Below are 16,954 nucleotides of genomic sequence, written 5' to 3' on the forward strand. Positions count from 1 at the left end.
GTAAGCAAAAAATAGAAAAAAATCTTAGCTTTGGGGGGCCAAGCAAAAACTCCAAAGCATTAGCTGTACAGCAAGTCTTGAAGGAGTTTGAGATACTTCACAGAACAAGATTGGGCCTGGACAGGGCTTCAGGAGATGCACCTCCTCAAGTGTTAGCCATTGCCTTTAATGATATGGGAAAGCAGCTGTTATGCTTTCTGAAAATAAATAAATAAATAAATAAATAAATAAATAAATAAAGCGCCCAAAAACTGAACTTTCGGGATCTGATGCAACTAGTCTTTCAAATCATACTTCTATCTGTAATAGAATTTCACAATTCTAACGGCCCCCCACCACCACTTTTTTTTAACCTCATTTGCTCTGTGGTCTCATGACTCCACAGGGTAAGATGTCACCTGTCCAGCTTTACCTGAGGAAAGCACAAGATGCGACTCAACGAAGCTGTGAGGATGAATGCCCCATTCATCAGCTCTCACATTTGTATTTCCATTGTGAGAGGAGAAGCTTCTGCTAATCACACCATTTCTCAGGAAGGCTCAGCTCGCTGAAGCCTAGTAGTTAGCGCGCGGCTGGGTTTTAACTTTTGGTGCAATTAGTTAAAGGGTCACAAACCTCCTGCTCTGGTAACAGTTTGAGGATTTATTTAATCCACTTTCTGTTAATACTTAGGTTTTCCTTTGGTAAAGTATTCCCCCCCTCCTCCAACTGCTCCCTTTGAAAAATCTTCCTGTAAGCGCTCACTAGAAAGTTAGCAAACTGTATAACAAAATCGTGGTTTAGAGTTGGAGAATCTCCTTTGGCCTCAATTTCCCCGTTTCTGTATGGTACTTTCCTTTTGGGGGTGTTGCAAGGGGTTAATTAGGATTTGTAAAGGGCTTTGAGGAGTAAAGGACAGAGTATTATGAGGGTCTCATGCCCTAAGCCCTGGCCCCAGCCTTTCATCCCAGCAGAGCCATAGGCATCGCCATTCTTCTGCATTCCAGGCCTCTAATCCCCTCTTGAATGTGGCAGCTTCCAAGGAAGGGACAAGAGGCCTTAACTAGAAACAAAAATCCAGTGTAATGAGGTGCTACAAGGGCTGAACTTTCAAGATTCATCCCTAACAAAGTGGGAAGGGGAAAACTTAATGGTCCTGTGACTTCCCAATCCGTGGTGGGGATTATGCGACGACGGGAAAAGCATCCTAGGCATCGGATGAGAGAACAGTACCGGTTTTGAGTACCAATAAGTTTTTATTTTTCCCAGGGAAGAAAAGGGAAGAAGGTAAAGGTTACAAAATGATTATACGATAGGAGATAGGGATACAAGGACGCGGGTACAGCAAAAATCAGCCATGAAATAAAACACCCCAGGGGCGGGGTCACCCAAGCCTAGGGGCGGGGCTTAGTTTCCTGCAGTTCAGGAAAGAGATCAGGGAAAGGACAGACAAGTACACCCTTTCCCACCCTCCCCATAAATTCAAGATTTCTTACAAAGCTTTGGTTTCTAGCAGTAAACATGGAGTTACATTCGTCCGTCTCCTAGTAACAATCTCGTGGCCTCTTTGACATAAGTTTCTTGCACCGGCATTGAGTTCCTGAGAGCCTCACCTGGACATTCATTCATAGTCCCTTTTCTGCTCTCCAGATTCCACTTTCTACATGGAAGGCCCCACAATTGCTTCTCGCTACCTAGGGTGACAGATGACATTGGTTTGATCTGTCCAAAGGCGAATCACACCATGAGATGGTGATGGTCTTGCTAAGGAGAAGTGCCTCACCTGCAATCCCTGCACAGAGTCTGAGGCAGGAGGATAGCCAGTAACCTGAGGCTATCTCCGGCTACTGAGTGAGACCCTGCCTCAAAACCACCAACCAAAAACTCTTCATCAAGTTAGGGAACAATGGGAGAATGAGGTTGGTGGCTTCTTCAGAACTTTCACGTGGGTCATTCAAGAGTTGTAGAGATGCCTTAAGGACATTGTGGTCCAGAATGGGAGACAGGGGAGGAGCACGGAAGGGAAAGCCTGGTTCCAGAGGCTCACTTTGAGAAGAGGACCCCCACACTTAGGTTTCAGATGTTGTCTGGTGCAGAACTTTCTGTCAAAGATGCTTTGGCTATTTTTTTCTCCTCAATACAACAAAAGTTTTGTAAACAATAAAACCCCTTAAAAGAACATGAAGACCAACACATTTATATTACACAACTAGACCACCTAGCAATCACCAACTCAGAGACAGTAAAGTCCTACAGAGGCCAGACAAATACAATTAATTAGGGGCGGGGGCAGCATTTGGGGGAAACAAGAAACCAGGATCGGACACACACCACCCAATGTGTTCTATTGCATTTGTCCCATTTCAACACAGTGAGGAAGGTTTGTGGTGATCTCAAAGCATGTAAACGAAACTCCCCACCCCCTCTTTCCTTTACCCATCAACTATCACGATACAGCAGGGCAGGACACTTGCCACAGAGGCCCACACTCGTGAGTCTCTCTGGAAGCCAAGATTGTGGAAGGCTAAGGATTCCCATGCCTGGACAGCATAGTGTGGGAATAAGGGTATTGGTCTTCAATTGCATCCTTACCAGGATAACGCAGTGGCAGGGTACTTCCTAGCACATATGAAGTCCAGAATCCCCAGTATCAAAAAACAAACAAACAAAAACCACCTCGTTCTCATAAATTTGCATTAAAAAAAATCAACATACACACACACAAACACTCACACTCTGCTGTGCGTGGCAGGTTAGACTAATCTGGCAAAAGGATGGATTTGGTACGGAAAGTCACTCTTGCGCCTTCACCTGGCCCAGCCCTTTAATGTCTCTGGCACCACCCTTTCCTGTTTAGAATGATTTCCTATATTTTGCCAAAACCAGATCAAATCTTGGGGCAGCTCAATTAAAACCTGTGAGACATTTTTCAAGGATGCTATGGCAGAAAAGCCAGCTGTAATCGGCAATAATGAGGTAGTTTGACAGGCTGTGCACTCCAAACGGTTGGTCTCCATGGTGATCAAAACAAAACAAAAAAAGTATTCCTGCTGTGCAGACCTGGAGCTGCTACGGACTTATCCCTGAGATTGCTCATGTACCTGAGAACACAGTGCAGGAATGAGGGCCTTAAGATTAAAATATACAAAAATACAAACCCAATATTTATATTAAGAAAAAAAAAACAAAACAAAACGCACAAGATACGTCATTCGCACGTAGATAGTGCAGTTGGCATCCTGGAGAAAGTGGGACCCAAGGTGCAGTTACCCAGGGGAGCAAATAAATTAAAATCCCATTGGCCCAGAGAGGGCTGGGAGTGGGGTGGGAGCAGGTGGTCTGCAGTTGTTCCCCCAACCACCCTCTTTTCCTGTCATCACAACCTGTTGCTAGACACCGTTCCCAGCACAGCGTCGCAGGACTGGGTTATGAGTAAGCACGGTGTGAAAATAGCCTCGCCTTGCTCCTGAGAGTCCCTTCCGCAGAACACAGTAGCTTGGAGGGTCATGAATCTTGGTTTGACACTTGTTTCCCATCCTGTCTGGCACGGGGAAATATCACACAGCCTTCTACAAAAGAAGAACTTCTCTATCCCAGTCACTTGGCCAAGCCTCAGATAAAGCATGCAGGTTCTAGGGTGGCTCCCCCACAAAAGCCTTCACTTGCTTTGAGATAGAGCATGGTAGGAGTTCCTTTGCCTCACCCTTTCCCTCCCTCCAAGGAAAGACAGGGTGACACTGGGAACCCCGGCCTGAGACACGGCAGTGCAAGCTACCCGCGCAACCCCCCCCTTATCCCCACTTTCTCCACTCTGCAGATTGATGCCTCCTCCCTGAAACTCCCCATTAGCCAAAGAATAACCCGATTCCTGGGCCTCAATTCTGGGCTTCTGGGAGCAGGGCAGGGCTCTGGATCTCTTCCTCTTCCTCCCGGAAGTAGGCAGGCTTTCCCTGAGAACTGGGGCCCTGCTGGGCCTTCAGTGGACACGAGGCTACCATATGGTTGATGCTTTGGCAAAAGTGGCACTTCTTGGGCTGGGGTGGCAGCTTGCATTCCTTGGCATGATGGTCTAGCCCACCACAGTTGTAGCACCTGGCACAAGACAAGATGGTAACGGTGAAAGAGATATTCAGGAAAACGTTTGAAGCCTCCCGATAGGCTGACACTTCCATCCATGTTTATGACGATGATCACCCCCTTCTTGGTGACCTATTTCCTGCTTCTAAAATATAAATCTTTTCCCCTTCCTGATCTACGTAGCATTGTTTATTTAAAAAAAAAAAAACAAAAAAACCAAAAAACCCAAACGTTTGAATTACCAAATGAAGATTCAGGAACCAGACGCTATGGAGAAAGCCAGCTAGCTCAGAGCCAGAGAAAGCACCCAGCTTACCTTCCTCCAACCCCACACAAGAACAAAGCGCCTTCAATTCCTCTCTCCCCCCTGGGTTCTCTTATGCTCACTCCCAGTCAGCAGGTTGCTAGTTCTGCCTCATGACTCATCCTTGACTTTATTTAGTTCTTGTTCATAGAGAGCTCTTGGGTTAAAGGTGTGTGTCCCTGCTGGGGCTCACCACAACTTCCTTGGTCACAGTAAAGAGAAAGCTCTCGGGTGAGTTAAATGGGCGCTTGCTAGGACTGAGCAGCAACACGTCAAGAAACAGGTTTTTCCAGTTCACAGTCTATCTCGGGGCTCGCAATGGGATCAAATATCCTGCAACATTATAGATGATCTTCCAGTTACCATCTACTTGAAAAGATGGAGAACAAAAATACATACCAGCTGTGAGATACTGTGTGAGTGATAGATGGGACTGCCGTATTAGGTCTTCTGCAGGGGAAGTGCTCTCAAGCCCGAGCCATCTCTTCAGCCCCATTTCCCTGTCTATTCATTCATTTTTAAGATAACGTGTCACTATATACTCTTGCCTAGCCTTGAACTGGTAGAGGTCCATTGTTTGTCCTAAGTCCTGGCATTACAAGCATGTACCACCTGACCTGGCTAAAGAATGAAGTGCTTTTTGTTTTGTTTTGCTTTGTTTTTTGAGCCAGGGTTTCTCTGGGTAGCTTTGGCTGTCTTGGTACTCCCTCTGTAGACCTCAAACTCAAGAATCTGCCCGCCTCCTGAGTGCTGGGATTAAAGGCATACGAGACCATGGCTAAGAAAGAATTTTTAAAGCCAAATTATACTACCTCTTCAGAGGCTAAGAGGTTCTTTAAGCTCCATAGCAAAACTGCTAATCAACAGAAAGCTCCTGGTCAAGAACTATAGATACCCAATATACCATCTCACCCATCACACAGACATCCTCATTATAACCTTCGCTTCTAAAGTCCTTGTGGACAGTGTCACGCTGCACAACAGAGGCTAGTCTGATGGCTTAAATTATCTTTGTCAATGGGATCCAAGTGGCAACCTGAGTGACGTTCCCCGTCTCCTTGGCAACTTACACAAGCTCCAAGCTGCCCTTCCAGGCCCTACCTGTCTCCTTTGGACCTTCGCTTCTGCACGCTCCGCCCCTTTGGCCTCCGCTCACTCCCAATACAGAACACACCACCGGGGCCAGTGACGCGGATGGATTCCAGACCCTTGGCAGATTTCTTAAAGGTGAACTCCACCGCCTCGCCCTCCTTGAGGCTTCGGAAACCTTCCATGTGCAGTTTGCTCTGTCAGGTGGAAACATGAGATTTTACCATCTGCCCCATAACTGTGCCAGAAATCAAAACTGCAAGCCTGTCATCCCTATAAGACAGGAAGAAGGAGAAGTGACAGAACTCCCATGTCACAGATGAGAAAACAGAACTCAGAGTGGAGTGTGGCAGCACATGCCTGTCACCCCAGTTTGATACACATGAAAATATGTAGACAGAAACATAGTGAATGCTGTATTTATGGTTACTAACGTAATATAACTAGGCGACGTTTGGAGGTGCAAGCCTTTAATCCCAGGACTTGGGAGACAAAGGCAGGTGGATCTCTAGGTTGAGGCCAGTCTGACCTATATACACACAAATGTATTTCAGGCCAGAACCTTCCTGAACTCCCTCCTCCCCACGCACCCCCACCTCCAAAAAACAACAAAAACTTTACAGAGATAAAAATACAACAAAGAGCACTGACTGTTCTTCCGAAGGTCCTGAGTTCAAATTCCAGCAACCACATGGTGACTCATAACCATTTGATGTCCTCTTCTGGAGCGTCTGAAGACAGCTACAGTATACTTACATATAATAAATAAATAAATTTTAAAAATACAATAAAGAAGGCAAAATGTTAATCTACAAATCTGGGGGCCACAATTATGACAAATTTTGTCTATTCCTATAACCTTGTAAGTTTGAAGTCATAAAGATTGTGGTTCTGAAAATCGAAGTCAGTTTCAGGATGAGGATAAAATGGAAGAGATTCCAGGCATCTTCTGGTGTATCTGAAGACAGCTATACAGTGTACTCATACGCATAAAATAATAATTTTTTAAAGATTTATTTGACGTATGTGAGCACACTGTACACTGTTTTCAGACACACCAGAAGAGGGAGTCAAATCCCATTACAGATGGTTGTTAGCTACCAAGTGATTGCTGGGAATTGAACTCAGGACCTCTGGAAGAGCAGTCAGTACCCTTAACCACTGAGCCATCTCTCCAGCGCCAATAAACAATTCTTTTAAAAAAGCCAGACACAATCAGACGAATCTACGAAAAGCCACTTCACACTTAGAGGGAAATTGCACAGAAAGTGAGGCTGACCTGGTAATCCACCTCTGCCGCCCCGCAACCCCAGCACCCAGGGAGCCTGGACAGAAAGCACCAGCTGCAGCTGGAGGCCAGCCTGGGCTACATGGTTATCTCAAGGCCAGAAGGCTTAGAATGGCAGATCTACTTTAAAAGATATTATTAAGGGGGTGGCAGGATGGCGCAGTGGGTAAAGTCAGTTGCTGCAAAGTCTGAAAACCTTGGTTCAATCTGAAAACCTCTGGGACACACATGACAAAAGGACAGACCCCTTAGTTGTTTTCTTTTGGGGGGGGGTTGGTTTTTTTTGGATTTGGTTTTTTTTTTCCCCCCGAGACAGGGTTTCTCTGTATAGCCCTGGCTGTCCTGGAACTCACTCTGTAGACCAGGCTGGCCTTGAACTCAGAAATCCACCTGCCTCCCAGAGTGCTGGGATTACAGGTGTGCGCTGCCACCACCCGGCTCCTTAGTTGTTTTCTAACCTCCACATGCACACTGAGGCACATGTGCCCTCTCTCTCCACACACACATTTAAAAAGCATTTTTAAAAAATTAACAAATTTGCTGCTCATGCCACCTTTTTAGAGGCAGGGTTTCTCTGTAACCTTAGCTGTCCACTCTGCAAACCAGACTGACCTCAAACTCTCAAACTCACAACAGAGATTTACCTGTTTCTGCCTCCCAATTGCTGGGATTAAAGACTTGACACCATAGCCTTGTGGGTTTCAGGGGTTTTTGAGACAGGGTCTCAACTATGCCACTGCCTGACCTCAAATTAATGATTCTCCTGCCTCAGCCTCCAAGGTGTTGCAATTCCAGATGTATTCTAGAGCAATGAGGTAGGTTTGTTTATTCTTTGCTGTCTTTTTCTTCTCTCTCTCTTTCTCTCTCTCTCTCTCTCTCTGACAGTTCTGCTACCTAAGCTGCTCAACTTCCCTTCAGCTCCCAGTTTCCTGCTTCAGCCCCTGGGACAGTTGGACCAGGCGAACATACCCAACAAGTTAACAGACAATAAACTATTTGATTTGGAATGTAAATAAGGATTTAGAGCAATCTCTATATACTAGTGTCCTAGAAACACTACAGGTTGCACCAAAACTTGAAAAATATCGGATAAGTAGTTTGCAGGGAAGTCTAGCTCCCTTTAAAAAGCAGGTGGTCATCAGAGGAACCAAAAACCCCTTAGTCACAGCTGTCACCTTAGCACATACCAGAGCATTAGTGTAGGCAACAGCACCTCCTAGCCCTTCAGAGTAAGGGATTCAGAATATCTATGTCCACCAAGAGTCACGAAAAAGCATGGGACTCAGTGGGACTCTATGGCAGGGTGCCCGCCTAACAGACAATAGTTCTTTCTCACTTCCCCCCAAAGAAAAAGGAACTGATCTGGGAGAGATGGTGTAAGCCTTTGATGCTAGCAGAGGCTCGGCACCTGAGGCCAGCCTGGTCTACATAGTTCCAGGTCAGACAGGGTTATGCAGAGACCCTATAGAGGGGGACACACCCACACCCTCCCACACCCACAGGCAAAGAAAAGAAAAAGTAAATGAATTCAGAGAAACAGAACAGACCCCAAGCACATAGCCGGGACTGTCGGGCCTCAGCACGTGCCGCTATATTCTAGTTGGCAGAGTAAGCCACTCTAGACTCTTTAGCCAAAGGGGCACAAATCATCCACCATGCTAACTTCTGTATTCAAATAATTAATTGATATTTTGTAACCAGCGTTTTACCTTGCTTATATAGACCAGGTTAGCCTCAAACTGGATCTCCCACCTTTAGCCTCCAGAGTGCTGGAATAACATAGTAGGTCCCTAGTAGGCATCTTAGCACATGCAGTACCTTTTGACCTAAACAGTGTGTCAGGTCCAGATTCTAATGGGCATGGTCTCATACACTCAAATTAAACACTTTATGGTTATTTATAATTGTCCCAGAAACATTGTCATAGAAATATTGCAAAGGTATGTTCTTTTGCTTTTTAGGAAGGGTGCTAGGGTGTCGGGCGTGGTGGTGCATGCCTTTAATTCCAGCACTTGGGAGGCAGAGGCAGGCAGATTTCTGAGTTTGAGGCCAGCCTGGTTTACAGAGTGAGTTCCAGGACAGCCAGGGCTACACAGAGAAACCCTGTCTTGAAAAACCAAAAAGGGTGCTAGGGATCGAACCTAGGGCCACACACTACTAACATGGTTAGAACCAGACTGCCCCCCACCTAGTGCTTTACACACACAGAAATATCCAAGGTATGGTGATAAAAAAGCAGGAAACTTCCTTAAAACCACTCCTAAAAAGTTAAGAGGCACTAGCTGGAGAGGAGCTAGGGCCAGCTGCCTCTCCCCAGGGATTCCTGCCTGAGCAGAGTCCTTCCCAGGTCCAGCTGTGATGCAGAAGATAGGCTATTAGGAAGAATCGCAGGTCTCTGGGCAGTCCCCTCCTCACTCATTTGTAAAATGGAGTATAGACTGATTTTACGGTTGTGCTATGGGGTTTTATGCATGAAGAGTAGTTAACACTTCACCAGCCATGTGTAAATCATCAGGGAGTACCAATTACTACCTTTCAAGCTAGATGGAGACAGGTTAACAGTAAGAACCAAGTGTTGAGACGCTCAGAGAACTCTCCTTTTATTACTAACCATTCTTAAGAACTCAAAAAAAACCAAAACCAAACCAAAACAAAACAAAACAAAAAAACCCAGCCCTCTAAGAGGTCCGGTTTACTAAGAGCAACATCCTACTCCACCCACACCCACAACTGGTGAGCCCAAAGGGACAGTATTAGTAAGTAAGAGGATGCCACTGACTAGCCCCCCCTCAGCTACCCCCCCCCAAGATCTGCTTAAGACCGCCTCTGCCAGCAACTCAACAGAAAGGATAGGCAGGATTTAAACTGGTGGTCTCCAGGGGTGGCTGCCCGTCCTGTCCCGTCCCCTCCCCCACTCCTTTCTAAAACATAGTTTGAATTCTTCTCTTATCAGATAGGTAATCAGTGTGCAGCCCCACCAAGCCAGACTCCCAGGGCCAGAATCTAAAAGGAGCCTGAAATTCTTCTACCACCCCCAGTCCACCCCTAACCACACACAAAGCAGGGCCCCGCCCCTCTTCCCATCCCCTCCAAAAAGAAAAGGCCCTGGGGGGGAGGGGCATGGTCTGAGCTCCCCCAATAGAGCCCAGCCCCGGGGGGAACAAAGAGTTGACACTGGTTGGTTCTGGTGGTCAGATTCCTGGAGTTCCAGGGCACAGACCCCCCTAGGATGGCTCACCCCCACCCTCCCCCCACATTCAAACCGGACCCATTCCTTCCTTCCTTCCCACCATGGTCGGGAGGAGAGGAACGGACTCTGAACCTTTTCCCCAGTCAGACTGCGGGAAGGGGAAGTTTGCTCGTCAACTATCAGCCATCTTCCTTCCCAGCTAACCCTCCCCCTCCCCGTACCTCCAGGACGGGCTAGAGAGGATGCTTGCCCTAAGGCGCCTTCAGCCAAGTCCTCCCCGCAGCAGATAAATATTTCAAAGGGAGGAGGGCCAGGAATCCCATTTTCTTTTTCCAACCTGTTGAAGTTAAGTCAGGTGTGCAGCCTGCTTGGGCCACTGCAAGGGGGAAGATGACACTTAGGACAGTTACAGCATTTCCTCCCGGTTCAGTTACAAGCACTTCCTGGCCTCTGCTTCTTTTTTTTTTTTTTTTTTTTTTTTTGACGAATCCCCACCCGCCCCCACATCGAATACCCCAGCCCAACATCAATTCGGACCAAAGAATAAGCAAAATACTGATTCTTGGACTCATTTGTCAAAGCTTATAACTAGAACTATCCGGTCTCTTCCAGTTCACACACACTTCCTTCCACCCGCTTCTTTCTTTATGGGAGAATTTCTTTGTATTCCAACTAGTTCACCATGACCAGGACCAGGGCTCTCTCCTCTAGCACACAGAGCCATCCCAGTTCTGACCCCATACATGTCCCTGAGCAGTTCTGGGTTTAGGAACCAAAATGCATATTAAATGTTTACTTTAGACCACGAAGGGAGCAAAACGCTCAAACCCACGCAGCATCCCAACCAGAAGGTTCGTTCATAAATGCCTTGAAGGTTAATAATGCTCTGCTTAAGAGGAGAAATCTGATCAGACACCCTAAGGACGTGAGAGCAGCCAAGTATGTATTTGGGAGAGCCAAAGAGTGTCCCGGACGGGAGCTTGTGATAAAAATAAGCAACTTGGTCGCAGTAACGAAAAGGACAAGTGTCGGTCCCATTGCCATGAGCCTGGTTTTGCTGGTCGGCAAGATGTCAAAAAAGGATATCATTTTTTGCTCGATATACTCTTAAAACCCCTAAATAATACCTCTTCATTTCAAAGAGTCAACACTGGCGTCACAGTGCAGTGATAGATACCGGGGCGTCAAAGCTTCACTGCTAGAGGCTGGGCGGTTGGTGTCATAAATGTCCCCAACCTAAGGTTAACTGCCATTCACCTCCGCTCAGTGGCGCAGGCCAAATGCTCCTCCGCAGTTCTCCACCAGATGGTGCATCTACCCATCCCAGGCTCAGAAGCACTGGGACTTGGCATCTGCACCATGGTTTTCTGGGTCTTTCCCAGAAAGTGTGTGGAGTTGCCAGGGCAGGCAGGGTTCCCCTAGGCCGTGAGCAAGGAGTGCAGGAATGGGAGGAAAAAGCTTCCTGGAGTTTATTCCAGAACCACAGAGAAAGCCATCATGTCAGTGTCTGTCTAATGGCAACATGAAATCGTGCTTAAAAGGTAGTCACAATTAAGAAATGTTTCTCCAAACCCCACCCCAGACTTGGACTACACAGACCTGTTCTTCAAGCAGGTGACAGTAACAGCTTCTCAAAATTAATTAATGAATTAAAGAGTTAATAGATGAAATTTAACTTCTGATTAGGAATGTTTGAGCAATGATTATGCCCTATACCCTGGACCAAGTCACTGAAAAACCACTAGTAGTGGTAGTGACAATCAGCAATGTCACCCACAAGGCCTTACCATATTGGAAGGCAAAGCCTTAACCCAGGAAAAGCACATCTCCTCAGAAAAAGGTGCCAAATATTTCATGATGACAAAATAACATAGACTTCTTCATATTATCTTTACACACACACACACACACACACACACACACACATTCCTAAGCCACCTCTTCCCACTGACATAGGAATGACAAGTAGCGTCCAAGATCAAGCCAACCAAAGTAAAGGGGTTCAAAATACCCCACAAATACTCATGGCACACCACATGGTGCTGTCCTATTTCCTAGCCAGCACAGAAGAAGCTGCCTCATTCACACACAGCCTTTCCCTGTTTCCTCTGGTTAAGACTGCATCTACTCCTCAACCTCCAAGTTCCTCAAGACATTGTAACAGGCCCCCCTCCCCCCCACATTCACATAGATCAAGTCGGAACTATAAACCTACCCAGACAGCCAAGTCCTTCTCTAGAAATGACATCCACATTGGTGGAGACAGCAAAAGGCATCACTAACGAGGTGCAGGAGGGCAAGACCCCACATATGCCCCTCAACCCAGCTGCCCGACCCGGGCCCTTGGAGGAGGCTATTTGTCATTCCTCAGGCATTCTCTGAAGGTGCAAACCACTGGGGCTCATGCAGTTGGTTTGGCTTAAATTTCTGGGTCAATATTGACATTTTTTTGTTTCCAAACCAACTTAGTTCCTTTGCCTGTAAGCAAAAAAGCCAATAAAAACGTACCTGGGCCAGAAGGTGGCCCAGTTGTGCACACCTATGATCTGAGCACCGGGCCTATGCAGGTATAGCATCAAGCCACCCAACACGTGCTGCCAAAGAGCCTGCCTTAGAAACAAAACATGTTCTGAGGAGCTGAAAACCACTACACTTTATTTCCTAATTTCTACAGATCTTGGTGGTTTCGATTTTGAACCACAGGAAACCAGAGTTAAAGCCAAACTTAAAAGTGGTAAGAGACTTCTAATAATTTTGACAAATATCTTGCTAAAACCCTTTCCCAATTAGATGTGATTCTGCTTCCCCAGGGACCTTTGGCAAGATAGGGAGACATTTTGGTTCTCACTACCAATTACGTCCAGATTTCACAATCTAAAGGCCAAATAAAATGGGTGTTTAGAGAGACCTGTGTCATCGGCCCCTCACCCTTACTGGGAACAGAATGGGGCATGTACAAGTCAGACATCAAGATAAAGGGGTGTCACCCAACTGCCAGCCAACTCGGCTACACACACACACATCTCATACATATGTATATATGTATATATATGAGATGTGTGTGTGTGTGTGTATGGACCAGCACAAGGACAGTGGTTTACAGGATGTTGGGAACCATATTACCTCAATCTTGGAAAGGTCCTTTGATCCCCCCTTTCCCTGGCATGGCAAATATCCCCTCCCCCACCACACAATCCTGCCCTGTTCCCAGGCTCCAGCAGGAGAAGAAGTTGTGCTGAAGATTTCCCACCCTCTCTACACTCCCCTTCCAAAGTAAACAAATTTTAGAGATTAACCTGTATCTAAAACATTCCTCCGGAAGAGATACCTCAGCTCAACAACCAAATTTCCTGGTAGAGAGTGGACCAGGCAGGTTATGGTAAAACACCAGTTTAAAGTGTATGGAGAGTGGAGAGGTGACTGAGTCCCTCAAACAGGGGTGCCAGCCAGGAACCTGCGCCTGGGCCTTTAAACCCCAACATCCAGAAGGCAGAGGTAGGCACCAGAAGTAAGATGTAGACGCCTCTTGAGTTAAAGGCCAGCCTAGGTGACAGGGAAAATTCCAAGCCAGCCACACTGAGCACCCCCCCAAAAAAATCCCATCTCAAAAAACAAAAACAAAAACACACAAAGAAAACCAAACCCAAAAACCACAAGTGTGGGCCAGTCTCCAAGCTGGTCCGTACTGGAGACGGCTGCTCTCCTTCCTCGATACCCTATAGCTTTCCAATTGGTATAGATCCGAAGTGAGGCACCGCTCTCCGTTCAATGAACCCAGGCTCCTTCTCCCCAGCGCCTCCCTATTTAGCCTTAGCAAGGAGTCAAGAAAGTGCTGAGCCTTCTTATATCCCAGCCTCCCAAAAATGAAGAAGGTCCCCAGCCCATTTCCAGACCAGGAAATATTTTAATCTGTGATCAGATAAATAGACGGAATTGGGGAGGCTTGCCACCCACCCCGATGAGGAGGGCCATTCAGAACTGGTTCCTGTAATAAAGTGATTTAATAGATCTAAGGAGGCCAATTCCCTTCTGTCTCACAATTACTTCCTGTGGGTTATCATTCACATATGCAAATGAGATGGGGGGCACAAAGCCACCATCCTGAAACCAGCAGTCTGGGGGCAGTGATGGGGGGGTGCAGAAAAGTTGAGGGGACTGCTCTAGGTCCCTTAAGAAAGCACATATTCCAGAAGCCCAGTGACCCAAGGACACCAACAGCAAAGAGCTGGTCCTCAAATTCCTTCAACCCAAATCGGTTTCCACTCCCCAACCTCCTGACTGGAGGGCAGTGTTCTGCCTTCCCGGCAGCCCCCAACCAGTCCATCCAGCATCTCCTTCCCCACCCCTCCCCCTCAAGAACGCCATCCCTCAGGCTCCAACTCTTAATCCCCACATCCTCCTTTCCCCTCCCCCAACAGCTCCTAAAGCTAACCTCCCTGAAGTAACCCCTCCCTGCCCGGCCCGGGTGTCAAGCTCCCGGGCCAGGGATTAGCAATTTCTTCTTTCCTGGTCCAGCCTTAACCCACCAAATGTGGAAAAGGGCAGGAGCAGGGACTTCCTTTCCGCCGGAATGGCACCGCTGGGACACCACCCCCCCAGCCCCCGTAAGAAAGGGAATGACCGGGAAAAGGGAAACCTGAAAGCTCTGCTCTCTTCCTTGTTTAGGGTTAGGAATGCTAGGCAGAGCAATCAATGGCTGTCTGGGGCCATAAATGCCAAGCTGAGGAGAATAGAGCCAGAGGCCAGTCTCCCTCCACCGCCTGCCCCCTCGACACTGAATTTCACTCCCTACTGTGTTGCCCTTCTTTAACTGAGAACTTGGGATTGCCACGGCCAGGAATGACGGCCTGGGCTCTGAAGGTCCTCCTCCCTGGCAGGACCGGGTGGACAGCCAGAGGTGCCTGCCAGTCCTGAGCTATAGCCAGACCTCTAAGGGAGCTCACACACTGCTCCTTCCGGGATCTGCCAAATCTACCCCGGACACAGGACCTGGCTTTTGGGTGGCCAACCTGACTTGAGGTCTGCATTGAAACGGGAAGAGCCTGACGTCGCAGGTTCATGCCCGTAGGTAGGGTAGCAAATTGCTCACTCTCTCCTCCCTGGGAACTAGATTCAGACATTCAGAACTCAGGGCGCTAACGCCCAGCTCAAGCCCGGCATGTGCTTCCCTGGTCGGCCTCCTCGCCCTCCCCCACCGGCAAGCACAATACAACCTTAGTTTCTGCCACATGGGGTCACCTCCCTGCCCCCTGCTCCCTTCCCAGGGGAAAGAGGTAATAGACACGTGGTAAGCCAGAGGGGTTCCCGGAAGGGGGCGGGGAGGGGTGCTGGTAGTCAGTAGTGCCTCCTCCTGGCACCACCGCAGAGACTGCAAACTCAAAACTGGGGTGTCCTGGAAAAGATAGGGACGCACAATGAGGGTCCTTTATCTCCTCCAAACCGACAGGAGGGGGTCACCAGTCAAGCCCATACATCGGAACTCCCAGCCTTTTCCCCCCCTAGCAAAGTTCCAGAATGAGTCTCACCTGGTGCACAAAGACGTCCACCGGGGGGTCGAGCGCGACCCCGGCGCGGGCGGTCATGGACAGGAAGCCGAACCCCATGCGCACGTTGAACCACTTACAGATGCCGGCCCCGTGCAGCAGCTGCGGCTCGTCTGCCGCTCGGGCCGCGTCAGCCGGCGCCTCCTCGGGCGCCTTCTCCGCTGCCTTGGCGCAGCCACCTGGAGATAGGGAGGGCCAGGTGATCAGCTGGGGGCCCGGGGACCGCAGGCCCTCGCGGGGACCCGTCTGGGAGATCGCGGTGGTCAGCCCGCGGATAGACACCCAGGAGGAGGCAGTTACCAAGCATCTGGTAAGAAGAAACCTGTCCTGGCTGCCTCCCCAAGCTTACACCGAGGATGCTGACGCCCCGAAAGTTTTGCTCATCTTCCCACAACAAGTTGCCCATGCACACGCGGCGGGACAGGCCCCTCCTCTTCTCTCCCTCCGCCCCCACGGGCTCGGCGTACAAGCCACGGGAACTCCGGGTTCCCTAGTCCAGAGATGGCCCCAAGGAGGAGGCCACAGGGACTTAGGGTCCCGCGGGCAAGTCCATGGGACACTTTCCCACCTCCCTTCTATGTAGCCATTGGGCGCCCTGCACCCTAAGGTGTGCCCGCTGAATCGCAAGCTCGAACCTGCAAACTGCTGGTTAGACACCGAGCCCATGGTCGTCGGCTGAGCCCGTGGCCCCGGGCCCCAGGTCGGGCGGCTGCTGGCCCCAGAGAAGTCCGGAGGCAAAGGGGTGGTTCGGAGAAGAGGCTGCTACATCTTCCCCCGCACAATAGCGGTGGGAGGGCCCACGGCTTTTCAAAGGCTCCCAAATTCTAAAAGACAATGACCCAACCCCCCGCGGGCAGCCCCCTCCCCTCCCCTCTCTTCTTACCCCTCCCTTTCCCTCTGGCTCTGGCTTCGGCCCTCCCCCACTGCTCTGGTCTCTGACACCTCTGGGGTGTCCCTTCCCAGAACCTTGAGATTTGACACCCCCTCCACATACAAACATCTGGAGATGGGGATCTTTTGCCTTAGAAGTCTTCAGTACCCCAGAATTTGGGATCCTGCACTTTGAGGACTCAATGCGGGTATCCAAAGCGGACACAGGTGGGGGACTGGGGGGGTAGTTTTATAACCACGTGACCACACCCACACACACACACACACACACACCACCCCCACCCCCCGGGCAGATAATTATACATTCCAGAGAGTTGGGGGAGGGAGGTGTGAGCCTGGTGGCGCTGTCCAATCAGAAACACAAACCACCTGTCAAGGGAGAAATGGATGAGCCCTCCCCCTCCCCCAGCCCCTCAGCGCCCCTCCCCCTCTTTCCCCTCAGGCCTCCGGAGCTGACCCGGCTGCTTGGCGCTGACCTGCTCTCACCCCCCACCTCTGTGTGCTTAGATAGACCTGGAGTTCTGGGCACTAGGAAGCCGGGATAGGGGTGCAAGGAAGCGGCTGGAGCCCCCACAGAGCTGATCTGTCTCAAC

General features: G+C 49.0%; 1 protein-coding gene across 1 annotated transcript; it reads right to left on the reverse strand.

Moving 5' to 3' along the window:
* Positions 1-1,215: 1,215 nt before the first annotated feature.
* Lin28a (lin-28 homolog A) lies at positions 1,216-16,136 on the reverse strand. The gene is made up of 4 exons (XM_052177670.1): positions 16,106-16,136; positions 15,453-15,649; positions 5,462-5,646; positions 1,216-4,071 (listed from the first exon to the last, which is right to left on the reverse strand). Exons 1-4 carry the CDS (start codon positions 16,134-16,136, stop codon positions 3,855-3,857), a joined length of 630 nt encoding a protein of 209 aa, XP_052033630.1. The 3' UTR covers positions 1,216-3,854.
* Positions 16,137-16,954: the final 818 nt, after the last annotated feature.

This window comes from Apodemus sylvaticus, chromosome 3 (assembly GCF_947179515.1).
Source record: "Apodemus sylvaticus chromosome 3, mApoSyl1.1, whole genome shotgun sequence".
Lineage (NCBI taxonomy): Eukaryota > Metazoa > Chordata > Mammalia > Rodentia > Muridae > Apodemus > Apodemus sylvaticus.

What these genes read in the sequence shown, in the direction of transcription:
- Lin28a (XM_052177670.1), bottom strand. Translation starts at nt 16,136, where the DNA reads ATGGGCTCGGTGTCTAACCAGCAGTTTGCAG. An exon ending in GTCTAACCAGCAGTTTGCAG is followed by an intron (nt 15,650 to 16,105) that starts GTTCGAGCTTGC and finishes CCCTATCTCCAG; the next exon opens with GTGGCTGCGCCAAGGCAGCG. An exon ending in TGGACGTCTTTGTGCACCAG is followed by an intron (nt 5,647 to 15,452) that starts GTGAGACTCATT and finishes TCCACCTGACAG; the next exon opens with AGCAAACTGCACATGGAAGG.